Source organism: Dipodomys spectabilis, unplaced genomic scaffold (assembly GCF_019054845.1).
Source record: "Dipodomys spectabilis isolate Male_0828 unplaced genomic scaffold, ASM1905484v1 ptg000178l, whole genome shotgun sequence".
NCBI classification, from domain to species: domain Eukaryota; kingdom Metazoa; phylum Chordata; class Mammalia; order Rodentia; family Heteromyidae; genus Dipodomys; species Dipodomys spectabilis.
The window spans coordinates 12,658,239-12,683,314 of record NW_024870855.1 but is presented as its reverse complement, the minus strand read 5'-3'; the positions used below and the strand labels follow the sequence as shown (position 1 = coordinate 12,683,314).

General features: G+C 48.2%; 1 protein-coding gene across 6 annotated transcripts in view; it reads right to left on the bottom strand.

Annotated features, from left to right (window-relative positions):
* Positions 1-20,073, bottom strand: part of Pde1c (phosphodiesterase 1C) — a 253,566-nt gene extending 233,493 nt beyond the window's left edge. For all 6 annotated transcript variants that reach the window (XR_006149805.1, XM_042695103.1, XM_042695104.1 and 3 more), the window contains exon 1: positions 19,611-20,073. Coding sequence is in view for 5 of the 6 variants with exons in the window: in XM_042695103.1 (XP_042551037.1) it covers positions 19,611-19,695 (85 nt within the window). In the remaining variant the exon portion in view is untranslated. The remainder of the gene's footprint in view (positions 1-19,610) is intronic.
* Positions 20,074-25,076: the final 5,003 nt, after the last annotated feature.

The following is a 25,076-nucleotide window of genomic DNA, read 5'->3' as shown; positions in this document are numbered from 1 at the left end:
CAAAGCAAAAACAGAACACTTCTCCGAAGGAAGGAGTTGATTCATTCTGCTCATCTACCCCCCTGGGGAATTCCTGAACAAATGTGATCCCATCTCTTCCCGTGTGCACCAATATGGTGGCCAGAGTAAGCCTGGTTAGTGCAGTGTGGAAGAGTGCTGGCACCAGAGGCTGCCTGTTCTCCCATCAGCTCCCCTGCCTCCTTCCAGTGATGGTTCTGTGCACGGTAAACCAAGGCCAAGTGGCAGCAAATCAGCAAGTCAGCTCACAGTGACCAGGTCTTGAAGCCAGGCCCCTCCACTCAAGAGCTCTGCAACCTTGCAAAAGCTGTTCAGCCTTTCTTGATGTCAATGTTCCATTGGCAGAATGATGGTCTGCACTTTCTAGGGCTGCTGTGAGCCTTTGGGAAGGTGTAACATTCATCATCCAGGCAGAGAAGGCCACAGGAAGCATGAAGCACTTTCTCCTGATTCAGTCCCACTCTTTGCCTCATCTGCAAGGTGGCCTTGCAAGGGCCCTCTGGATAGACTGTATCAACCTCACCCCTCAGAGAACAAGGAAACTACTCCCCATCATCATCCTGTGCAGTCACCTCTTGCTGTTGCCCAGGATCAGAAGCAGAAATTCATTTTGAGTTTCACTTGAACGCTGCCTGTAAGTGTCTGCAAACATGATAGCTACAACACTGAGAGCCACGAAACCTACACATAGCCCATCACTGGTGGCTCATTCCTGTAGTCCCAGCTACTCAAGGAGATGAGACCTGAAGGGTCAAAGTTTGAAGCCTACCCTGGCCAAAACTTATATAAATAAATTAGCCCACAAGAAGTCCATCTCAAATGAACTATCCAAAAGCTGGGCTAGAAGCATGGTTCAAGTGGTAAAGCACTAGCCTTGAGTAAAAAAGCCAAGCAGCAACCTACATGAGTTCAAGCTCTAGTACCAGCAAAAAAGAAAAAAGAGAAAGAAATCGAGTGGGGCGCCAGTGGCTCACGCCTGTAATCCTAGCTACTCAGGAGGCTGAGATCTGAGGATCATGGTTCAAAGCCAGCCTAGGCAGGTAAGTCCATGAGACTTTTATCTCTAAGAAGTCAATCAGGAATCCAGAAGTGGCGCTGTGGCTCAAGTGATAGAGCACTAGCTTTGAGCTGAAGAGCTGAGAGACAGTGCCCAGGCCCAGAATTCAAGCCCTACAACTGACAAAAAAAAAAAGAAAAAAGGAAGGAAGGAAAGAAAGAAAGAGAAAAAAAGAAAGAAAGAAAGAAAGCTACACAAACATTTTGGTAAATAAGCTATCTTGAAATCACTTATTCACCTGGCAGCAATTCAATATCACAATTTTAATAGGCTCCCAGTTTTTAAATACTGTCTTCAGTCAAAAAGAATTTTAAAACACTGTTGAGCTAAAAATATCCAGAGCCTTCCAATCTAGAAACCAAAACATTTACAAACATTTTGTACAGAGTCCGAGATGGCTGACTCACACCTGCGGCCACTCAGGTATTTCCAGGAGGGACAGCTACCCGTTAGTAATGAAACTGCTGCCAGGAACCGGAAAGGAGGCAGAACTTCACCTGCCTCCTCTGATCATGGGGGGAGAGGGCGGTCCTGGAGCTTTAACTCAGGGCCTGGGCATTCAGTGTCTCTTAGCTGTTTTGCTCAAGACTGGTGCTCTACCTCTTGAGTCACTCCACTTGGCACTTTTCCACTCGAGGTTGGGAAGTTTTTAAACTTTGAAACTTTTACATTGAACTTGAGCAGCTGTGCCTCAGGATCACTTTTGACATAACTTTGGTTTTTTTTTTTGTTTTGTTTTCTGTGGCTCCCATCTCCCTGCATACCCAATTCCAAACAAGCCACCAAGCAAATAAGTCTACAGTCTGCTTGTCTTTGGGAAAAATCCTAAACTCATTGAAATGCAGTGAGCTGGCAGGGATGGGCCGGAAGTTGGCTCAGAGGTCACCCAGTGACCTTGAAGTTTCTGAAGGAGGAAAGAGAGTCATGGCCCCAGAGCACTCCAACCTGCACAGAGGATGCCTGGAGCGGCAGTGCTCACATGAGCTCTGTAGCCCTGGGGTGAGGCCCCTGACAGGCCACGGGAAGCACCTCTCGCACACAGGTCCCACTGGCCCAGCTGTGTACACATAGTGTAGGGAACGCAGCAGCAGAGATACCAGCCAGACCTGCACAGACAGGCTGGAACCCGGTAGCTGCAGGGTGCCCAGTGTAAGCATAGAAGATAACTGGGACTCCCCCCCTCTAATTGCATATGCTCTCTCTCACGTGTTCTCTCTCCTTCCCTCTTCTCTTCTTCATCCCTCTCTCTTGTATGTATGTATCTGCATGCATGTGATTTATATATGCATATGTGTATAAATTTGTTTCTCTGAACCATTCATACGTTGATGACTTTTTGCTCTAAATGCCTAAGGATACAATTCTCTGGCTCATATACATACCCAGGGAATGGTAACTTTTTTCATCTAAGTTAGCATCCACATTCCTGCTTTTCCAGGTAATAGAAAAACATCCTCCTAGCATCTTGGCCTCCAGACAGGGCCAAGCCAGAGTTTCAGGCATTGCAGTTTATGTTCAGGCAGACTTCTCTAAGACCTTTCCATCTGCAAGAATTCCCACAGCCTTTGCTTGTCTCCTGTGACATTGACTTTATGAATACAGTCCTGTCCTACACACACACACACACACACACACACACACACACACACACTGTACCTCATTTGTGTGGGTGTTAGCAACTTTCTTTTTATTAAATTCAGGCTTTGTCCACTGAGCTGGTCTCTGCCTCAACAATGCTGTTTCCTCTTTAGGTCTCACATCTAGAGGTACAATGTCCTCATCTTCCTCAGAAGAAACTTAATTTTGGCCATCTGAGGTCTCCCAGGCCATGAAAATGCTCTGCTCTACATTGGCATGCCAGCCGTGCCCTTGACTGATGAACAATTGATTTTGCCTGAACCCAGTCTTTACCATGAAGACTGTGACACAGTGTTGAACAAAGGTACCAAGAGCACAAGGGTGCCTAAAAGCACTCACAGGGCACAGGCTGTGGTGATGGGCAAAGGATGGATGTAAAACTGTGCAGGAGACAAAATCTCCAGGGCAGGAAAAGTACATTAACTGCTGTGCTGACTTGAGTGGACATGGAGCATATCTGGTACATTCACAGAAGTAGAAAGGACTCGGAAGAACAAATGAATCCATTCATGAGGCACTGCCAGAGGCCAGGCCGCTTCCTGCCCTGGAACACAGCTACCAGACTGTACAACCCTGGCCTTTGGGGACTAGCATTTCAGCTGATGGAAGGAGGGGTGGGGGGGCAGAGTGCGCACAAAACTCAAGGATGACAAATACAGAGAAACCAGGCATTCTGTGAAGGAATTAGAATTAGAATCCTGCTGTGGTAGATGAGGTCCAGGGACAGGATTCAGGGGTAAACTTACTGTAGGACTCCCTAACATCTAAGCAAAGGTGTGAATGGCGAACTACAGCCTTTTGAAAGAATAAACACTAGCTGGGTGCCAATAGCTCACACCTAGCTATTCATGAGGCTGAGATCTAAGAATCAGAGTTCAAAATCAGCCTGAGCAGCAAAGTTCTTACCAGCTCATCTCCAATGAACCAGCAAAATGCATGACAAGAGGAATGGCTCAAACAGTAAAGCTGTCACCATAAGCAAGAAAACCAAGTTAGTTGGGCTCTGGTGGCTTCTCAAAAGGCTTAGAACTGACTATTGCAGTTTGAAGCCAACCTGGGCAGGAAAGTTCATGAGACTCTTATCTCCAATTAACTGCTTTAAAAAAAAAGCCAGAAATAAACCTGTGGCTCAAGTGGTAGAGTGATAGCTTTAAGCAAAAAGCTCAGAGACAGCACCCAGGTCTAGGACTGACACAAAATAAAAATAAAAACTGAAAAAAAGAAAGCCAAATGAAAGTGAAATCCTGAGTTCAAGCCCCAGTATCTGTACCCAAAGGCTAAATACTAGCAGCAGAGGCAGGTAAAGCCGGAGATGCAAATGAGCCCCAAGAACAGTCAGTTCACGGGGTCCAGAGCCAAGAGGATAAACTGGCAGGATTTCCCTAGGTGAGAATGCCACTGGTGGGGTGGGAAGGAGGCTGGGGAGCCTTGGGACCAGCAAGGGAGAGAAAGGACAATCAGGCAGGGGGAGGGGTTGACGTCTGAGATCACTTATAGTCTTAAAAGGTCAGGTAGACAGAGCGAACACACACCAGCCATCAGAATGGTTTTGCAGCTCCTGGGTTGAAGGCAGCCACCCCCTGCTCCTCCCCATACCAACGTCAGCTTCTCCAGCTTTGTACCTGCTTCTGCCTCACTCTCATGACAGACCTCTGCACACACCCAAGCAGGAGCAGCCAGGGAGAAAGGAAGACATGGCTGAGGCCTACTCCTAGGTGGTGGCTGGGGTGGAGGAGCAGCGACCATGTTCCATTTAGGATATACTGGACAGTGTCACCTCACTCTTCCTCCCGGCAGAGGCTGTACACACCTGGTCCTCAAACCTCAGCCTGTGTAGGGAGCTGAGACATCCCAGACATGCCCATGGGACTTTAGTCACACAGCATCCCTGAGCATCGAGGATCACAGAAGTGGAAACAGAGGCTCCCAGTGCCCAGCAAGGATGCCTAGCCTAAGGTGACGCCTGAGCCCTCAGATGGGGAGCCCTGTGTGTCACACAGGCCCGAGGCCAAAGCCACAGGGTCCCTTCCTAGAGCAAGCCCTGAGGGACTTAGGGTAAGGCTTGATGTCAGGAATTTCAGTTCAGTTCCATCCTGACAATTTCTGAGTGGTTCGTGGCTCCATTTTCCAGAAGGTTTGGGAGGGTGCCTGGCAGCCTCCCGGGCAGGTTGGTGGATAGGGGGAAAGGTGGGCATGGTAAGAGACCTGAGTCTAAATGCTGGCTCCTGGATCATGGGCAAATCTTCAGCCTCTCCAGCCTCAGTTACCTCAGTAGAAGCTGAGACTAAGGCTGCCTCCTTCTAGAATGACTTGAGAAATAAACCCTTTTGGAAGCAGCGTACACACAGGATGCAGGAAATGCTCCAATGAGAAGAGGAAGTTGGGAATCCGTATTTATTTACTTTCTACCTCATGTTGTTCTGGAAAGAGATTCAAGACAGAACATAAACACTTGCTGAGTAGATAGTGGAGAAGGGAACTGTGAGTCTGATCTTTGGAGAGGTAGGGGGTGGAGGGTGGGGGCGGGGTATAGCCTGCAGTGAAATTCCCCGGGAGTTTTCAACATCAGTGATTTGAGATTCCAGCCTCCACAGGAAGGAAAACCAGCTTAGATGAGAACACAGTACCAGGGGAAGTTCTGCCTGTGTTTCTCTTCTTTCCTTGCCTCTGGAACACCAAGGACAATCTGAGTTATTCTCGCCTTGGTAGAACCAGGTCTGCTGAGCACTTTCCCATGGAGGGGCAGTGAGCTGGGAAATACATGCCCCCTGCCCACAGACCATGTTGCCACAACAACTCTGGGTCATGGAGTCCAGCAGCAAAGCCTGTGAGATGCCTGCAAAATGTTCCCAGCACTGTGTGTAGTCAAAACACAGGAAGCAACCGCCATGGGCTGCCTTAGACCAGAGCTTCACCCTCTCCCCAGCATGTCCCAAACCCAAGGAGGATATTGCAGGAACTTGGTGAGTCACTAGGTCCAGCTGGGGCTGAGGATCTCCATTTCTAACCAGCTTCTGGGTGGGGATGACCATGCCTACAAACCACCCCTAAGTAGCAGTCTTGGCTAAAATAATCTGGGAAGAGTTTACATTGGGATAGTGTGCACCTCTTTTAAATGATGTGAACCTACCTTTCTATACGCATATAGAAGAGAATTTAGGGTACACTTTTGATACTAAGCTTGAACACAGGATCTTGTACTCTTGCTCATCACTGACACTCTACCACTTGAGCCACGCCTCTACTCTACCACCAGCTTTTTGCTGGTTAAAGAGTATCATAGATTTGTCTGCCCAGGCTGGCTTCAAACCACAATCCTCAGATCTCAGCATACTGAGTAGCTAGGATTACAAATGGGAACCTCTAGTGCCTAGCTTAATATCTATTTCTCATATGTCTTAAATTAAAATCTTAATAAAATATCCAATTAAGAATTAAAGATTAAAATGCAGAATGCAAAATAATATGTATAATTCTGTTTTGTATGCATGTAAAAAAAAAACAAGCTTAAAAGAATATACTTCAAAATCCAATGGTATTTCAATCGGCAGCAGAATTTAGAGTGATTTTAATTTATTTCTTTATATTTTCTAATTCTAATTTTTTACAATAAAGTAGCATTAAAAAAAACCTACAAGAAGTTGTGAGGCCCAGGAAAATCTTTTCTGTCTGGAAATAGGTAGATAGATAGATAGATAGATAGATAGATAGATAGATAGATAGATAGATGGATGATTGGTAACAGCACTACTCAGAAGAGATAAAAAGTCAAGTTCCTGTTCTGTCACCATGCTGACCATCAGGACATCCCCAAGGTACCAGTGACATGCTATGAGAAATACAGCAAGCTAAAACTACATAGGTTCAGGGCTAGTTAGGATGGTGGATGAGATGACACCCGGCCTGGAGTCCCAGACCCAGGTGGCTGCAGTGAGATTGGCTTGCATGCAGTACATGAGGAGTCACACTCAGGGAGCATCATGGACCAAGGCTGGCCCCATGAGAATTAGATCTGAGCAGAGGCTAGCCCTGTAGGAACTGGAACTGGAAAGAGGCTAACCCCAGGAGAAGTGGGCAGAGGCTAGCCTTGTGAGGACTGGGCAGAGGCTAGTCTTGTGAGAGCCAGGCAGAGTCTAGTCCCATGAGAACTGGATTATAGGCAGAGGCTTAGCCCCTTGAGAACTGGAACTGAGCAGAGGCTAGCCCTGTGAGAAATGGACCTAGGCAGAGGCTATCCCCATGAGAACTGCAACTAGACAGAAGATAACCTCAGAAAAACTAGACTTGGGCAGAGGCTAGCCCTATGAGAACTGGACGTAGGTGAAGGCTAGCCCCGTGAGAATTGGAACTGGGCAGAGGTTAGCTTTGTGGGAATTGGACCTGGCCAGAGGCTAGCCCCACCAGAACTGGACCTGATGTCAGGCCCCATGTTTGTTAGAAGCCAGGAGCACTGCAGGCTCTGCCACAGCCAGCACCTGGAAGTCTGAGAGAACCAGAGGTGAGGTTTGATCCAGGCTCCCAAGCCTCAGACACCTCTTTGTGGGAGTGTATGGAGCTGTAGTCCCCTCATTCTCAGCTTTGCTGTCTGCAATTTCAGTTACCCAAGGGCAACACTGTCAGGAAATAGCAAATGGAATGTTTTACAATAAACAACAGCATAGCCTTCTGAGCAGGGTGATGAGATCCCCAGCCACCCTCTCCTTCCTGCACCACCACGCCACGCACATTTCCACCTGCTCGTCACCTAGCCCCCATCTGTGTTACCCGATGGCTGTCAGCGACCCAGGACCTGCATTCACCCTGTCCCCGTTTACTTCACGGTGGCCTGAAAGTGCAAGAAAAACGAGCTAGGCTGGAGATATTATCATCATGTATTATTCTAACTTGTTATTGTTCATGGCTCACTGTGCCGAAGCTATACATAAAACCCCAATTGGATGTGTAGCAGCAAAAGTCATCAAACCTTTAGGCCTCTGCACCCTCTGCAGCCCGAGGAATCCCCTGGGGGTCTCAGAAGGGCCCCTGTTCATGGAGGGGAGCCAGCATATTTATCTACTGACAGAAGAGGGGAGTCAAAGTAGGCCAGATGTCCACCAAAAACCCCAGAATGGCTTTGCACACAGTTACACCTCAAGGGGCTTCTAAAACTAGAAGGCACTGTGCAGCCATCTAGCACACTATCACAAACATAGCACAGAACATTTGACTCAAGTAATGTGTGGCACAATTCATTTTTTTCAGTTTTTAATTTTTCTAGAACTGGTGTTTGAACCCAGATCTTGCACTTGGCTAGGCAGGCACTCTACCACTTGAACCATACCCCTAACCCTTTTTTTGGTTTTATTCTTTTATGCTTAAGTGGTCCTGGACTGTGATACTCCTATTTTTACTTTCTATACAGCATGGACAGGAGCAGGTGGGCTTCACTTCACAAATAGTCAAGAAAATTAACAGAAGATTTATACATTATTTTTTAACCTATCGGCTTACAATTTTTCCAAAGGTTCAAATCCTCATCTACAACACCAACATGAAAACATACTTTATGTGAAGAATTATAAACCAGTGCAATATTGGAGGAGGTGATTCAGGGTATATCTCAAGTGCCTCTCTACTCAGCAACTTTACCTCTAGAAATTTATCTTGAAGCTAAACAAATTTATAGAGAGGCAGCCATGATGGTAGTTGTTGTAACCTTATCTGTGACCAGGAGAAAGCAGCAAGAACTTCAACATTCAGCAACAGACCACATGGTACCTTAACAACTCTGAGGAAAAAGAACATTAAGATGAAGTTGAGATAAAGAGATATTATTTTTACCTTGCTATGGCAGGGAACAAAGTCCTTGCTAACAGTAATGATCACCTACTTGAAAAATAATCAATGCATGTGTGTACATTCACTAAATGCACTGCTCAGAAAGATAGTGAACAAAATGCTAACCAAATGCTATGTTGATATTACCAGTACAATTTTGTTTCCTTGGCCAATCTTTGTACATTTTTCCATAGTCAGCACATACCATGTGCATGCTCATTGCTGCACAATGACCAGAGTGGTAATATAATGGCCTGCAGGAATTATTAGGCCTTTGCCTTGTTCTATGAGCACTGGCACACTGGTTCTTATGGTAGAAGTCACCAAGCTTCCCATTAGTGAAAGAAGACTTGGCTTGCCACCGCCCAGAGAGACTCCTCCAGTGGGCTGATTACAGCTGCTATAGCAACAAGGGGAGGATGTGACATCACAGGATGATCCGGTGACTTTGTCGCCCCCGTCCCAATGCAGAACCCTGGATGCCAGCTGGGAACCCAGCAGGGACCTCATTAAAGGCATCTGCTCAGTAATTACTACAAGTTTCCCTTCATCATGCATCCAACTCTGAAAACAGCCTAGCCCAGGACTCCAACTCCTGATTCCAGGGGCCCTTAATCTTCCACTCCTGTAGAGCTCAGGCTGACAGCCACCAGGGACACAAGGTCAAGTCCAGCTGGGGTGGTAAATGCACGCTGACCCACAGGAACCAACAGAGAAGCTCCGTCTCTATAGCAATGTAGCATTTCCATTAGAGATAATTGAAAGAGCTTCCATCCTACCAGCAAGAAGGGCAAGCAACAGTGATTGCACAGGCTGCCCCAAATCCATGGCCGTGTTAGTGTGCATGCTGACCTTCCACAATGAATCCGCAAACCTGGGACACTATCCCATAGTGCTGGCACTGTCATGGTGCAGGGTGGGACCAGCTGCTAGAGTGGCAGTGGACAGTTAGTGAGTGACTCTGGCCACTGCCAAACAAGGTCTCCAGAGAGCATAAACCCAGATAAAAGCAAGGACAGGGTCAGGAAATCCCATGGGTCCTACTGGGCTTGTGGGCCTGGTCTACAAGCAAAGAGAAGCCACCAGATGGTTATTGAACTGGAGGAATAGAGAACCCTCAAGACTTGAGGCTGATTAGCTGGGTGGAGGTAGGCACACAGGAAAAGGAAGTAAAGAAGGCTCCCAAGTTTCTGGCTGAGAGGCCCCATCCTTCAGAATCATAGACTTGAGTCATTGCTCTATAACTAATCACCAACTTCTGTGAACCCTCATTTCACTTGGCATGGCTAAGGACTCCTCTGGTTCCTCCTGGCCATGGGAAGGGTGAGGAGGTAGCGTGGCCCCTGGAATTCAGCTCTCAGCTCACCGCCCTGAGGAGGGGCCACCAGCCACAGACATCCTTACCCCACTGGCTCAGTCCATCTGCCCAGTGGAGCTGATCATGGTGATCTCACGGGTCAGGGTTTGGATAGATCATCCATGCTGAGGTCTGAGGAAGTGTGTCACAAGTGGTCAAGCCTTGCAGTCAACATGGGGGCAACAGCCTGAAGAACAACTGCATAATCAATCCCCCAAAATGGCCTCCTTGAAACAGTCACGCAAAGCAGGCTCGCAGTCTCACAACTGGACTAAAGTCGGCATCTTGGAAGCCTTTTCCCTCTCAAGCAGTTGGCCTCGTGCATGGCTGTGATGAGACAGGAAAGTCTACCTTGTTGGGAAATCAGGCTTCCCTGGGGTCCTGCAATGGTCAGGCAGGAGCTGAGCTCTGCACCAGCCTGTACTTCCTGAGATGCTGGGGACTCCGTCAAGACTCGCCGACTTGACACAATTTGGAAGTCTAAAGTAACTTCCAACTGTTAATGGAAGGGAGTCATTAGACACAGGGGGACCCTCTGGGAAGTGGTAAACTAATGACTTTAGAATAGAAATGCATCCACTTTCCCACTCTGCCTAAATCCTACTGTGTTAATTTGGGCTGCCTGGACCCCATGGAAGTCAAGCCGTGTTATCTTTCTCCCAGATCCTCTCAGAGGGCAAAAACTTCCAAGGCTGGAGGGCCCTCTACTGTGTGAGTGCACATCCACAATTCCTCAGGTTTGGAATGCATGAAGGAGCTGGGGGTGGGGAGGAGGAGAAGAACTGGGAGTATTAACCCCTTACCATAGTCTCCTTGCCAGACAACAGGTCAGACTATATGTATTATTCCTACTTTACAAGATTCAGAAAAGTTAAAAAAAAAAAAAACCAGCTGGTACTGGTGGCTCACACCTGTAATCCTAGCTACTCAGGTGGCTGAGATCTGAGGATTACAGTTCAAAGCCAGCCCAGGCAGGAAAGTTTTTAGACTCTTATCTCCAGTTGACCACCAGAAAACTGAACATGGCTCAAGCCACTGTGGCTCAAGTAGTAGAGGACTAGCCTTGAGCAAAAGAGCTCAGGGACAGTACCCAGGCCTAGAGTTTAAGCCCTATGAACAACAACAAAAAGCAAACAAACAAACACTCATAATGATGAATACCAGAGTTCAACAACTCAACTTCTGGTTGATCTAAAAATAAAGGAGGAATATTTTTTTCCCACCATATATATCACAGTCTTTTGAGATGATCCAAGGACAAAAATAGCCAACCCATCAGACCCCACGCAGTATTCCAACCAGAAACACAGGAGAACGAAGCCAGGAAAGATCCCTGGGACAGAAAAGAACTGCATGCAAACCTTCACTCATTAGTTTGATCTTGGGTGAGTCACTTTTCCCTCATCTAATGTCAACTTGTGAAAACTGAATTACCCTGTCACTAGCTCATCTGTGGGGCTGATCACTGGGGACGTGTAGGTCTAGAGTGGCCCCCCACCCTCCCTGCCTTCCTTCTCAGAACCAGGGAGCCCCTGGGAGGCCCCTGGAGCTATCAAGGAGCACATGGAGCAGCAAGGAGACAAGTCAGTGATTCAAACATGGTTTGTTCTCATGAGCAGCAGTGACATGGCCCAACACAGCCAGAGCTGTGAGTGGGTCAGACTCTACCTAGCCACTATCGTCCTCCATCAAACAGAAACCATCTTCCATCCTCCAAGTCACTGGGCCTCGTGGGGGAGGCCTGGTTCTGTGGCCAACCTCCTCCACACCCCTGAGTCTGCTGGCTAGCCCCACAGGAAGGCACCACTAGGCTCTCACCAAAACAGCTGACACCAATTACCCAGCCCCAGCTGAGGAGAGGGAGGGACTCCACATCCCAGCCTGTTCAGAAATTCTACACTGAAATGAAGACAGCCTGGCAGCCACACCAACACTTGTCTAAGTGGCTGGTTGGGGAACGTGGGAGGGTGCGGGGAGCAAGCTGCTGGGCACCAGGCAGGGGAACAGCTGTGGGTCTGGGCATTTTGCCCATTCCCTGATTTCAGAGCCTCTCCATCATCAAAACCACCACCAGCTACTGACTGCCAGGCACCTAGAACATCCCTGAGCCTGCCCAACACCCCCACCAAGGTGATCAGAGTGACTATCACCATTCACCAGTGAGGGACCTGAGGCTCAGAATGGCGAATGCAAGTCCCATGACCTCAATAGCAGGAAGAACTAGAGTTGGGTCTGGAACCCAGGGCTTCTTGATCACATTTCTCTCCAAATGGCATCCATCCTGGCTGAGGTGAGCTCACAAACCATCAAGGACCTGGCAGTTATTGGCACCAGCTTTACTAAACTATCATAGGTCGAGACACATCCTGAAAGACCACCCTTGGGGTACGTAGAGACCCAACAAGAATCCAGCATGGCAGAACACAGGCCCCAAGAGACATTATGTCTGGTAGGAAACTCCAATGTGGACCATTGAAAGCCAGAGGAGCAAGGCTGCCCTCACAGATTTTCAAGAACAATATACAGCAATCTCTTATGAGCCAGGACTCAGAGCTGGTTTTGTTGTTGTTTTCATGTTAATAACATCAGGAAAACTTGTTGTAAGTAATAATAACAAGCCGGAGCAGTGGCTCACACCTGTAATCCTAACTACTCAGGAGGCTGAGATCTGACGATCACAGTTCAAAGCCAGCCTGGGCAGGAAAGTCCATAAGACACTTATCTCCAATAAACCACCAGAAAACCGGAAGTGGCACTGTGGTTCAAATGGTAGAGCATTAGCCTTGAGCTGAAGAGCTGAGGGACAGCGCCCAGGCCCAGAGTTCAAGCCCCATGATGGAACAATAATAATAAAATAATAATAATAATAAACAAGTATCACAAGTGATATAGAATGTACTGTGTCCCCTGTGTAGTTCTGAATACTTGCTTAATCTAACATCCTGGGAAGTGAGGAAGTATAATTATCTCCATTTAACAGATGAGCACACTGAAACACAGAGAAACTAAGTAGCATGTCCAGGATCACACAACTACTATTAACTTCAAAGCAATAACTAGGCCAAGGTAGCAAGCTCCAGAATCCATGCTCCCAAAACCCAGCAAGCCATTGCCAAGCAGGACCCAGGCTTGGACTGCCATACTACTCCTGTTCTTGCCTTTAATCTTTGTAACAACCAAATCTACTACCAAAAGTTGAAGTCATGACAAGAGTCTAGAGCTGAGCCTGTAGGCAAGTAGAAAATCTAGGAAATCTCTTCCCTGCCCCATTTCCCAGGGAAGTCTGTTCCAGAACCAGATAAAATCCCCAGACAGCTAGCTACACACAAACCAGCCTCCGTTCTTTCTTGAATCTAACTTGGTGGTGATCAGACTTCACTGTGAATGTAAAAACAGCAAATTCGTATTCACGAGGCCCGATGTGCTTGACTCAAGAATCATCTTGGCTCTGATTTCATCATTAATCTTCCCTGTAGCTTCCTTCCCCTTTTCTCTGAACTTGGCAATGGTCTGTCACCATCACCAACCCTGGCCACTCTCTGTGGCCATCAAGACTAAAAGTTCATCTCCTTCCAAAGTGACAAAAGCCTCAGAGATTTTTTTCCCAGCTAGTTCATGACAGATGGAGAAGCATGAGCAACTCATTCAAAATGAAGGACACTAACACCCCTGTGGATTCTGAATCTTCTGTCTCCCCTGAACATGTACACTGCCAAGATTTCTTCCTGGTACTTGTCTTTCCACAGTTCCTCCTGAACTTAGTAAACAGCAAATGTTTGTGTGTGTGTGTGTGTGTGTGTGTGTGTGTGGTGTGTGTGTGTGTGTGTGTGCACACGCGTGCTCGGAGCCTGGGAGCTGTCCCGGAAGTTCCTTTGCTCAAGACTAATACTCTATCACTTGAGCCACAGCTCTACTTCCAGAAATGTTTCTCAACCAACACACCAGCTATCAACTTTTCTTATCTTCCCCCTTTCCAGCCTGGCACTAACCCACGTGAGCCATACCTTCACTTTTAGCTTTTTTGCTGGTAATTGGAGATAAGGGTCAGATTTTTCTGTAAGGCTGGCTTCGAACGTAGACGCTCAGATCTCAGCCTCCTGAATAGCTACGATTCCAGCTGTGAGTCACCAGAGCTCAAGCTAACAATTTCGAATGTCTCAATGTCCCAGTCCCTACCCTCCCCGCTAAAATTGTCATGGGTCCTAGACATGTCAGCCTTTATGGACCCCTTCCCCATGAAAAACTTTTAAATGTGTTTTAGTATTGCATTGGTACTCATTGCCTTACTCATGTAACTGTAACCCCTCTGTACAGTATTTTTACAATGAAAACATATAAAAATACATTATGCTTTGCTGTTTTGTTCTTCCTGGTAGGAGCACCTGAGCTGAGGCCTCATTTCCTATAAAACTTTTCTGGTACTGGTGGCGCCGTGCAGCACAAGGCTCTAGAGCCTCTTCATCTCGCTCAGCTGAAACCCTACTAAGGTTTGGCTTAACCTAAAAGCCTATTTTTCTAATTATAAAAGAAAGTAAAATATTTTCATAGGTTCCGAAATACATTGCGCAATCTGCAGGCTGGGCCTCCCATAAATGCTACCCATAGATCTCATCTGACGTCACTGCCCACAGATCCCATCTGACGTCACTATCCCCGCAAGTAGGTACTATTTTATCCTGCTAGTATCATCTGACTACATGATATCCTACAGCATGATCTGACATTTTGAGAGAGAACACATTCACCTAACTTTATGCTATTGTAATGATTCTATTTTATCATTAGCTATCTTCATCCCTTATGGTGACTAAGCTATAAATCAAATCTCATCATAAATATGGTGTATAGGATCTGATTTGGAGCACACCCTCTATGGATGAGAGCCCTGTTGTATTTTTATCTCAGATCTTTATTTTTGTCGCTCATTATTCTCCATGGCCAGGTATAAAAAGGTCCAAAGGTCTTGCCTGTACTTGGACATGCAGGCAGATAAAGATGAGACACTCAGCCCAGAGGACTGAGAGAGTCCGAAAACATACACGTGCCGTCAAAGGCCAGGGGCATCGGTATGTGCTGGAGTGAGGGCCACATCCTTGGTGCTGGCAGCCAAGTCCCCCTGGCCTCAGGCATCCACAGAGCTCTGCCCATCCTCCAGATGGCCTCTGGGAAAAGTATCCACAGCAGTCCCCTTCCCTCAGCCTGGAAGGGGGACAGGGAGCCCTCCCTCCTGGCCCTTGGCGTTGAGACACCTGTCTAGGGAACCTTATTTTTCCTCCTCTGGGACAATCTAAGGAATGAAACACACGCAGGCAAGGCAGTTGCTACAGGACACGAATGGCTCCATTAATGACACCTCTTCCGAACAGGACTGGCATTTTCTACGCCACCACCACTGTCTTGAGAGAAGTAGGGGCTGCATCCCACCACCCTCCTGTCCTCCACACTGCAGCCCCAAATTCTCTGGACAGAAGAGAGGGAAAACCAGCAGAGCTCCACTCCCATCTTAGAAAGGAGAATCACAACACAAGTGGTGTTTTTGCACACAGTCTACCCTGGGGGTGAGGAGAGGGTATTTAGGGTTCAAGCCACCTGAGCAAGAAAACAAGAGGCTGTGAATCAACTCACTAGCAACCCCATAGGAAGAACACTGGGAAGGTTCTCTGAAAAAAACAAGATAGTACTCCGCACATCTCCACTCACCTCCTATTCAAATGTACATTCACCCCACCCCAGCACAGGGGGACATCAAGACCCAGCCTTCACTGCAGGCCCTAGCCACACTAGAGATGTCCTGCACATGGAAGCCGAGCCAAGTTCTTCTGGTGTATGGAACAAATTCATTTGTTCCGGAACTGACCACATACCCATCTCGTGACCTGAGAAATTCATACAAAGAAAAGCCAAAGTCACCTGCCCTGAGGGAGACCAGAACCAGAAGCCTCATGGCAACCAGGCCAAGGAGCCTGTTTCTCTGCCCATCTTCCTCCAGGCACAGGGCCGGCCCTGCTAAGGCACTTGTCTCTGCTCTTTCTGGTCTCACTCACTGGGCTGCTCCAAAAATCTGAGGACCCCTGAGGTCTCTTTTCACTGAGGTGATGAGCTGTCTGTCCCAAAGCTCCCACAGAAACAACCCCCACTGTGGAGTGGGGGGAATCCCTGGATGATGGCCAGCACAGATGTGGTTTGAACCTGCTCCTGCCACTTCCTTCTGATGTGAGTTACCTCCTCTCAGTCTTGGGGTGCCTATTTCTGAATGAGGTCAGAATGGTTGCCTTTCCCAATTAGCGAAAGAGATGAGCAAGCCCGGGGACATGGTGCCCGGCACCACCCGCCCGTTCCACCAGGGCCGATCATTCTCAGGAGAGCCCAGCCAGGTGCTGCCTGCAAACCCAGTCAGGGATGCAAGGTTCAGGGGCTCCAGACTTCCATGGAAAGGGTCCCTGGTGGAATTGCCCCGTGGTGGCATTGGTGGAGCTGTCCCACATAGGGTGTCCCAGGACAGGGTACCCTTGGGATACGGGTCACTCCTCACTGGGAAGGGCTGGCCTTCTTAAGGTCCTGACCTCTGCTCACCTATTTGAGGCTGTCTCTAGGTCCCCTTTACCTTGGTGGCCCTTAAAGATGCCCCATGGCTGTCCAGATGTCCCTGGGGATGTCACTCCTGAGGGACAGGACTGGTCAGGAGCCTCCAAGGAGAGTGTGCTTAGGACCTGGAGCTGGATCACCCCACCACCACCTACCTCCATTGAGACCCCCCCCCTTATCTGCATAGGCCCTCCTCTGGAAGATTCTCAGGTCTCCCCAGGAGTATACAAAGAAAGGAGATCTGGGACTACAGGACCTCCTCATGTTGCTTTGCCACAGAGCACTAGGCACCTGTCCACCTGCCCATCCTGTACCCACAGCTGCCAGGACAGATGTGGAGTCAACAGGAGTCCTTACTGCCGGCCTTATACCCAGTCTGCAAGGACAGGAGTCCTCCTGCTTAGAAGAGAGATTTGTTCCAAACACATCTCATAGTGCTTGCAAGTGTGTGCAAGTTCCATATGCATGTGCATACAGACACACACATGTAGATGTGTACTATACACACATGTATAGGTGTATGCATGTATGTGTGTATCCATATATACACATACACACATCTACATATGTCTATGAATATGAGTATTATTTAATTATATGATATGTTCATTAATGTACTCATCATGATTACATGGAATGCATAATATATCAGCGAGATTAAGAGTTCTTGGAAATTAGTAAATGATGAAGCCTACCCACCCCACCCCCCAGACAGTAAACATAGTTGAAAAAGAAATAGAAAAGCAGTTTTATGAAAGAGGTGAAATGATGTGTGGGACCTCTGAGACCCAGCTATCCACCTCCAACCTTGTTTTAAATGATGGTGGCCAGCACTGAGAAGGGTGAGTAACTTGACAGGCTACAGTTCCTAAAACTGTAGATGCTAGAGCTGGGGGCATGGTTCAAGTGGTAGAGTGCCTGCCTAGCAATCACCGATCTCACTCACACACTTATACAGAAACACACATACATACACATACACACGGTATTTGTATATAAAGGTACAGAATATTCTGGAACTAATCAGTAATAGCTAAGTATTCATGGATGCATTCAGGGATTTCAATATTTATCATTGCTCATTATGGTAAAAATGAAAGGCCTAAGTACCAACAATAGGAGATTGATTAAATACCTTATTATAGCAGGAAGCAAAGCTAATGAGATATCATTAATCACCATGATTGATTTTTTTGCCCCCCCCAAATGTATTTATGCAGAAATACTAATGGTTAGCATTGAGTTAGAAAATTAGTGATTTTCTTTTTGATTACTTGTATTTTCCACAATGACTATATTAGCCTAAAGTAATTCTGCTTTGTAAAATGGTTCTGTGCTCAACTCACCTCACCCCAACGGTTGAAAATTCTCTGAACACAGGGCTTAAAACCCCCATTTGTCTCCCTAATTTCCCATCTATTGGCTTAGTGCCTTAAATGATTGCCACCATTACACTGGACTGAAAGTTTGCCACATGCATGCATCTTACTACATTGTATTTTTTTCAGTAAGATTGAATAGGCATTCCTTGAAGGGTGGGGTGAAGGAGGAAGGGCAGAATGAAAAACCTGGCAGCTGTTTATAAGTGATCAACTCCCTTGGGGTCCCTTTGACCAGCAGCAAGTGCCACCTGCAGCCCCTCTCTTCTGAAGGGAGGGAGGGGTCCTCAGAGGAGGATGGCCCCACTTTTTAGAAAACACACTTTGAGGAAGATACGACTGGAAGAAACTACCTAAGAAAACCTAAAATACATATCTGAAATTTTTCCTTCCAGAGCCAAGAAAACCAATACAATGTTCTTGTGTGTGTGTGTGTGTCTGTGTCTGTGTGTCTGTGTCTGTGTCTGTGTCTGTGTGTGCAGGTCCTAGACCTTGATCTCAGGGCCTAGGCACTGTCCCTGAGCTTTTTCCTTCAAGCCTAATGCTCTACCACTTGAGCCACAGCTCCACTTTTGGCTTTTTGGTAGTTAATTGGAGCTAAGAGTCTCACAGATTTTCCTGCCAGGCCTGCCTTCTAAAGGAATCCTCAGATCTCAGCCTCCTGAGTAGCTAGAGTTACAGGCGTGAGCCACCTGTGTCAGCTAAAATGACCTTTGAATGAAATACATTTGCTCTTGGCAAGTCTTTACTCATCTTTACTTGGCTGGAGGGTGAGAGATGAAGTTACCTAGAATCAGACTCAAGAAATTCGCGGTGGGAAGAGAACTGCCCGCAGGTGTGGACCAGGAAGTTCAGACAGGGCAGGAGCTCTGCTGGGAAGCTCTCAGGATACCATCCAATGGGGCCTTGGCCCAGACAGAGTTAGGGAGAGGCAAGTGATACCAGCACATGAAGGCAGACAAGATTGCAGGCTTGGCCTGGGCAAAGTCTGAGGGTGTAAGTCACTGTCTTTGGGGAAGTAAGGGGGTGCAGCCCATGCCCAGGGTTCTAGGACCACCTCATTAGAAGCAAAAGTGGCCCAGGTGGAGCTGCCCATCCTCTGTTTTCCTTGCCTGCCACTCCCACTACTGCAAACCTACCAAGAAGCAAAGAAACCTTCACCCTGTTTCCCAAGGCTTAGGAGGACCCTGAGAGCTAGGCTCCTGAGTGCCCCCAAAGTGCCAAAGAGCTCCCTTGGCCTCCAAGGCCGGGTGTAAGCAGAGGAAGTGGGGTTCAAGGCCTGGTGATGAGGGTTTTTACTGAGTACTCTCTGCTTCCGGTGGAGCTTGGGGCAGGAGGGCCTGGGAGCCCCAGAGCAAGGGGGGGAAAGGAGACTTCACCACACAGCGCAGCTTTTACTCAAGTATTTGGGTTACCCAGGTTTTGTCCCTGCCCCCCTGCCTTGCTGTCTCCCCGGGACTCAATGCTCCCCTTCCTCTAAGTCATTGTCCTGTGTCTCCTGGTCTGTCATGCTGTCTCTACCTCTGGATTTCTGCCTTGGGGTCTTCTTGTCACTTTCTGTCGCGCCTCCCTCCGTATTCCTACCCTCCTCTCACCACAGCGAGGAAGGGGTGGCGCAGAACACCTGGTCCAGCGGGGTGCCCAGCTAGGGTTGCCCAGAGGGCAGGCGGGCATGGATCCCCTCCTCCGGGACCCCCATCCACCCTCTCCCGCTTAAGCCATAGCGCTCCTAAGCCCGGAGCCGGGCGGAAGTTCTCACCGATGGTGAAGCTGTAGCCATCGATGCTGAACGTGGCGCTCCGGCACTTCTTGAAGCCCTCCTTCCTGCTGCTAGCGTCGCTCATGGCTGGGCCGGCGGGTCCGAGTTCGGATCAGGGAGCTCCGGGCGCGTCCCGATCCCCGGGCTCCGTGCGCCTCTCCCCGCGCGCCCCGATCCCGGTCCCGGTCCCTGGCGCACTGTGCCCGCAGTGACAGCAGCGGAGCGCGGGCCTCGGCAGGGACGTCAAGGAGCCATAATAGCCATGGCCGGCACGTTCGGAGGGGAGCGGAGGTGCTCGGGGCGCGGGAACGCAGCGAGGCCCCCGTGGGTGCGGGTGGGGAGGCGGCGGCCCGGCCTCGCTACTCCCCCAGAGCCTCCGCAGCCCGCGCACTGTTTTCCATCCCCGCCTCGCCCTGGCGTCTTCGGGAACCCCGGGGGAGCGGCTGGGATTCGGTGGCGCCCTGCTTCCTCTAGCTAGGCGCGGAGCTCCCCCCAGCACCGCCCGCGCCACCACGGAAAGCAAACTGCGCCGCGCCGCCAAAGTTTACTCCAAACAAGGAAGGCAAGGAAGTGGCCACCAGGGACACGCGCGCACACAGACATACACACGCGCGCACACATACACCACTCGCATGCACACGCATACATAGACACGTATCCACACATGCACATACATGCATGCACATACACACCACACAATGCACACGCCCATTCATGCGCATGCATGCTTGTGCAACTCAGTTGCTCTGCTTGTCCCAGGAGCGACCAGTTCCCTGAGAATTGGGATTTTCCCAATATGAATTTGGGAAGGGACGAAAGGTACTGTGGCTCCTATAGGTAAGGCTTTAGTGACAGAAATGGAAACGGAGGCTAACAGGGCCTGAGGATGTGCTTTAACCAGGCGTGGCAGCATTTAGGCACAGAAGCTTCACCCCCAGATCTGTCAGTGATCTTTGTCATGGCAGAAGTTAGGAGGGCATGCACTGGGGTGGCCTATGTAAAAATGGACCAGAGCCACAGCCCACTGTGGAGTATGCAATGAGGTGCAATGTCTAAGCGATCAAACAGTGCAAAGAAATCAGCCTCCTTTATCATTTGCCCATGGTAAGAATTGAGCAGACGCCAGTGGGTCATGCCTGTCATCCTAGCTACTCAGGAGGCTGAGATCTGAGTTCAAAGCCAGCCCGGGCAGGAAAGGTTGAGAGACTCCCCACTGCTGCACCAGCTGCTTCTCCAGGTTCACGATGTCTACTGCAATCATATCTGCTACTTTCTGTCACAACCTCTAGTTTTATGGGAGAATTATAGGTAACATTGTTACCTATTGCATATTTTGGTATATACTTTTATTATCCTTTTTTTTGGGGGGGGGGGGGTCCGGTCATGGGGCCTGAACTCTGGGCCTGGGCGCTGTTCCTCAGCTCTTCAGCTCAAGGCTAGCACTCTACCACTTGAGCCACAGCACCACTTTCGGCTTTTTTTTCTTTTTGCTTATGTGGTGCTAGGGAATCGAACCCAGGGCCTCATGCATGCAAAGCAAGCACTCTACCACTGAGCCACCTTCCCAGCCCCTACTTTTATTATCCTTAAGTGCATGGAGTTGCCATTTAACAAAGAAGTTTATGAATGTAATAAATATATCTCAATCAATGTCACCCTTTTCAATGTCCTCGCCCATCCCTCCCCTACCCACTCCTTCCCTCACTTTTTTTTATTTTAATTTTATTGTCAAGCTGACGTACAGAGGGGTTATAGTTACATAAGTAAGGTAATGAGTACCTTTCTTGTCAAACTTGTTACCCCCTCCCTCATTTTTCACCCTCCTTCCCTCCCCCATTTCCCCAAGTTGTAAAGATCATTTCCAACATATGGTCTTATGAGTATTGCTGTTACAGAGGTGCCACTTTGTCCTTGGTCTCGCCATTTTGTTGTTCCTTTCCCTTCCCTAGTTCAGATAAATGTATATATAATACCTAGGGTACCAAAATCCAATACAGTGACAACAGGGGATAAACCATAGGCGGGACTAACATCAGGAATTTTTTTCTTCACTTGACTGAAAGTAAAGTGTGGTAATTAAACACTCTTCACTAAAAAGCTTCTTGGAATATAATTGATAAAAATAATAACAGTGTGATCACTTATCTGTCCCCTAAGTCTGGTAAAAATAACTTGCCTGAACAATTAGAACTGTTTTTAAACTGCTTCTCCTCAGAACCATTATCTCGCCTGGTTTTAGAGATTCCACACCTACAGAACCACGAAACGCTTTGCTTCACAACTCAACAGCCTTCTCCACACAGGTTTCTTCCACCACACCCGCGAGCCTCAGTGCTAGCATTACATAAGCCCAGGAAAAGGGGCTGTGTGCCTTCCTCAGGGAAGCCTGTGAAGGAAGAAAATAGGACATGACAATCGGGCAGCTGTGCTAATGCTGTGCTCTCACAGACAGAGCAGACATGGGCAATGGCATGTCTGCAGGGCAGAGTTGCCTTTAACCTGGCTCTCCGGAGGCTGTGAGCTAAGGATGTCTATTAGTTATCGGAAATAATTCCAGAAAAGAATACTTCATGACACATTAAAACTATACAAGTCAGCTTGGCACCAGGGTCTCACATCTGTATTCCTAGCTACTCAGGAGGCTGAGATCTGAGAATCACAGTTCAAAGCCAAAGGAAAGTTCTCATCTCTAGTACACTACCAAAATGCCAGAAGTGGAGTTGTGGCTCAGGTAGTAGAGTGTTAGCCTTGAGAATTTAAAAAAAAGGGAGCAGCACCCACGGCCTGAGTTTAAGCCCCAGGACCAGTCCGGGGTGGGGACGGGGAAGAACCTATAGGAGCCAGACATCAGTGACTCACACTTGTAATCCTAGCTACTTAGGAGGCTGAGATTTGAGAATCATCATTCAAAGATAGCCTGGGTAGAAAAGCCTGTGAGATTTTTGTCTCCAATTAATGGGCAAAAAGCCCCAAATGCAGATGTAATTCAAATGGAAGAGCTCCATCCTTGAGCAAAAAAGAAAAGAGAGAGCATCCTGGCCCTAAGTTTAAGTCCCAATACTGGCATCTTGACAAAGAAGATAGGAATGGTATCGGCATACACCTTTGCTGTAAGGAAGGACAGAAGCAGGAGGATTGTAGTCAGACCTTCCAAGTGGAACTCTCCATATTCTCCTATCTTCCACCATCTTTGACCACCTGCCTCTACCTTCCTCCACTTTCTTCCTTCTTCCTCCACCTTCCTCCTTCTTCTTCCTTCTTCCTCCACCTTCCTCCTCCTTCCTCTACCTTCCTCCACTTTCCACCATCTTCTACCAACTTCCTCCATCTTCCTCCATCTTCCACCATCTTCTACCAACTTCCTCTGCCTTCCTCTACCTTCTTCCAGCTTCCAGATTCCTCTTCCTTCCTCCATCTTCCCTTCACCTTCCACCATCTTCTATCAGCTTCCTCCACTTTCCTCCAACTTCCTCCATCTTCTTCCATCTTCCTTTCTCCTCCAGGGGTTCCCTTGGGGCATGGGTCAGGGAGCATAGCTTCTTACCACCCCCCTTCTTAGGACAGCCTCAACCTTGCTGACCTCAACCTCACGAGGAGTCTCCCAGCTGACTCCTTGATGTTCCAGGACATTCCTTGGAGGGAACCACCAGGGTGAGAGTTTTTGCTGGGCAGAGTCCACGTGGAGCTCCATGAAGAGTGGAAAGGGCTTTCTCCCCAGGGAAGCAGCTCCATGCCAGGACCCACACAGTGAAGGGTGAGTGTGACAGGCCAAGGTCCCTGTCCCCCAGCCTCTCACAATCAGATATTGCTGGTCTTCTCCCTTCACCTTCAACACTGTCCCCTCCACAATGGTCCTTCCAAATGCCCTATTATCCGATCTGAACTGCAGATCACTACCGCTCCTTCTGACTTCTCATCTACACAGCCACTACCTCTGGCAAAGCCTCAGTGTCAATGTGGGTGACACCGTCCCCCATCTCTAGGGCAGCCTCTGACAGGAGCCTACTGCCCCCTCTACCTCCCAGCCAGTCAGCCTTCCTACTCCAAGCCACTACCAAACAGCCAGAGAAACCTAAAATACAAATCAAGCCATGTCCTCCTCTGCCTAAAACCCCTCGCCCCTCCTCATCTGCCTAGAGAACATTTAGAATAACGCAACAGACCACCCCCCCCCCTCCACACACACACACACACTATCCCGTGCTGTCTCCTGTGGCCCCATATCACATGAGGGCAGTGAGGAGAGGCCAGCGAGGAATGGCTGGGTGCATGTTCTCCCCCAAGCTGGGGAGTAGGAGTTGTCAGGAAGGAAGCTGGAAAGCACTAGCCACTGAAGGCAAGCCCACGGGCCCTTGGGCCCATGGCACCCAGGGCTCCTTCCCCTGGGGCCATCAGGAGCCAGTGACAATGTGCTGGGCTTCCCTGCCTCATTCCTGGCTCATTTCAAAGGCTCAATTTGAACCAACTCTACAACTCCCCTCACAGCAGACTTCCCAGAGTGACTCCAACATGGTGTGCTTACTAGGGAGCAGGAGGAAACCATACTAACATTCGTTGAACACCTACTATTGCAAACCTTTTTAGTGGTTTGTTCAGCTAAACTCTCTAGCAAATACATAGTTCAGTATCTAACCATGACAATGGCTTATTTCCTGCTCCTCACAGAGCTGACATGGATGGAAGGCAGGTAAAGAACTAAGTTTTTAATCCTATAGAATTCCTCAAGGAGTGAGCCTCCCTCCATCTGGAAACCCCCCAATCCAAGGGTCTCTGAACCTTCCCTTGGTTCCTCTCCAGTATCTATCACCTGGCAGGGGACTGATGAGAAAAAAGGTCGAGGGCCATAAAGAATTTTAGGGACAAGGTATAGAAGATACACACATGCCCTTTTGCCACATTCCCTTATCCAGAAATTAGTCAAGTGTCCCATCCATCCTCAAGGCTGTCTGGAAAAGGAAGTCCTGAGAGGAAAAGAAGGTGTGGTAAGCACTGAGCCTTTAAAACTCTATTCCCTCCCATTGTATTTAACTCAGCTTGATCTCCAACTCACCAGGTAGAAATGTTATTTATTTTTTATCTTTAAGTAGTTGTGCAGAGGAGTTTCATTATAAAAAATGGAGTTTTAACAGAATGATAATCTGTCTACAAACTGGATTTTATCCTTTTGATCTTAAGTCCAAACACATAGAACCAAAGTCCCTGAACCCCCACCAAGAGAGAAATCAGGGCCTACTTTCTACAGAAAGAACATCACCTTTCTTGTGATCTCTTGCTGGTAAAGGTTTAAAAGTTATTTTAACACTATGTTATAATGCAGGATTCAGAAAGTAAACCAAAAATGTAATTTAGTAGCTGATCAAGGCACCCTCTTTTGATATATGATTTCTTCTTTTCTGTAACTAGAACACATAACCACATAGAAATACAGCAGTGCCAAGGTGTGAAACACAAAGTGTATACAGAATT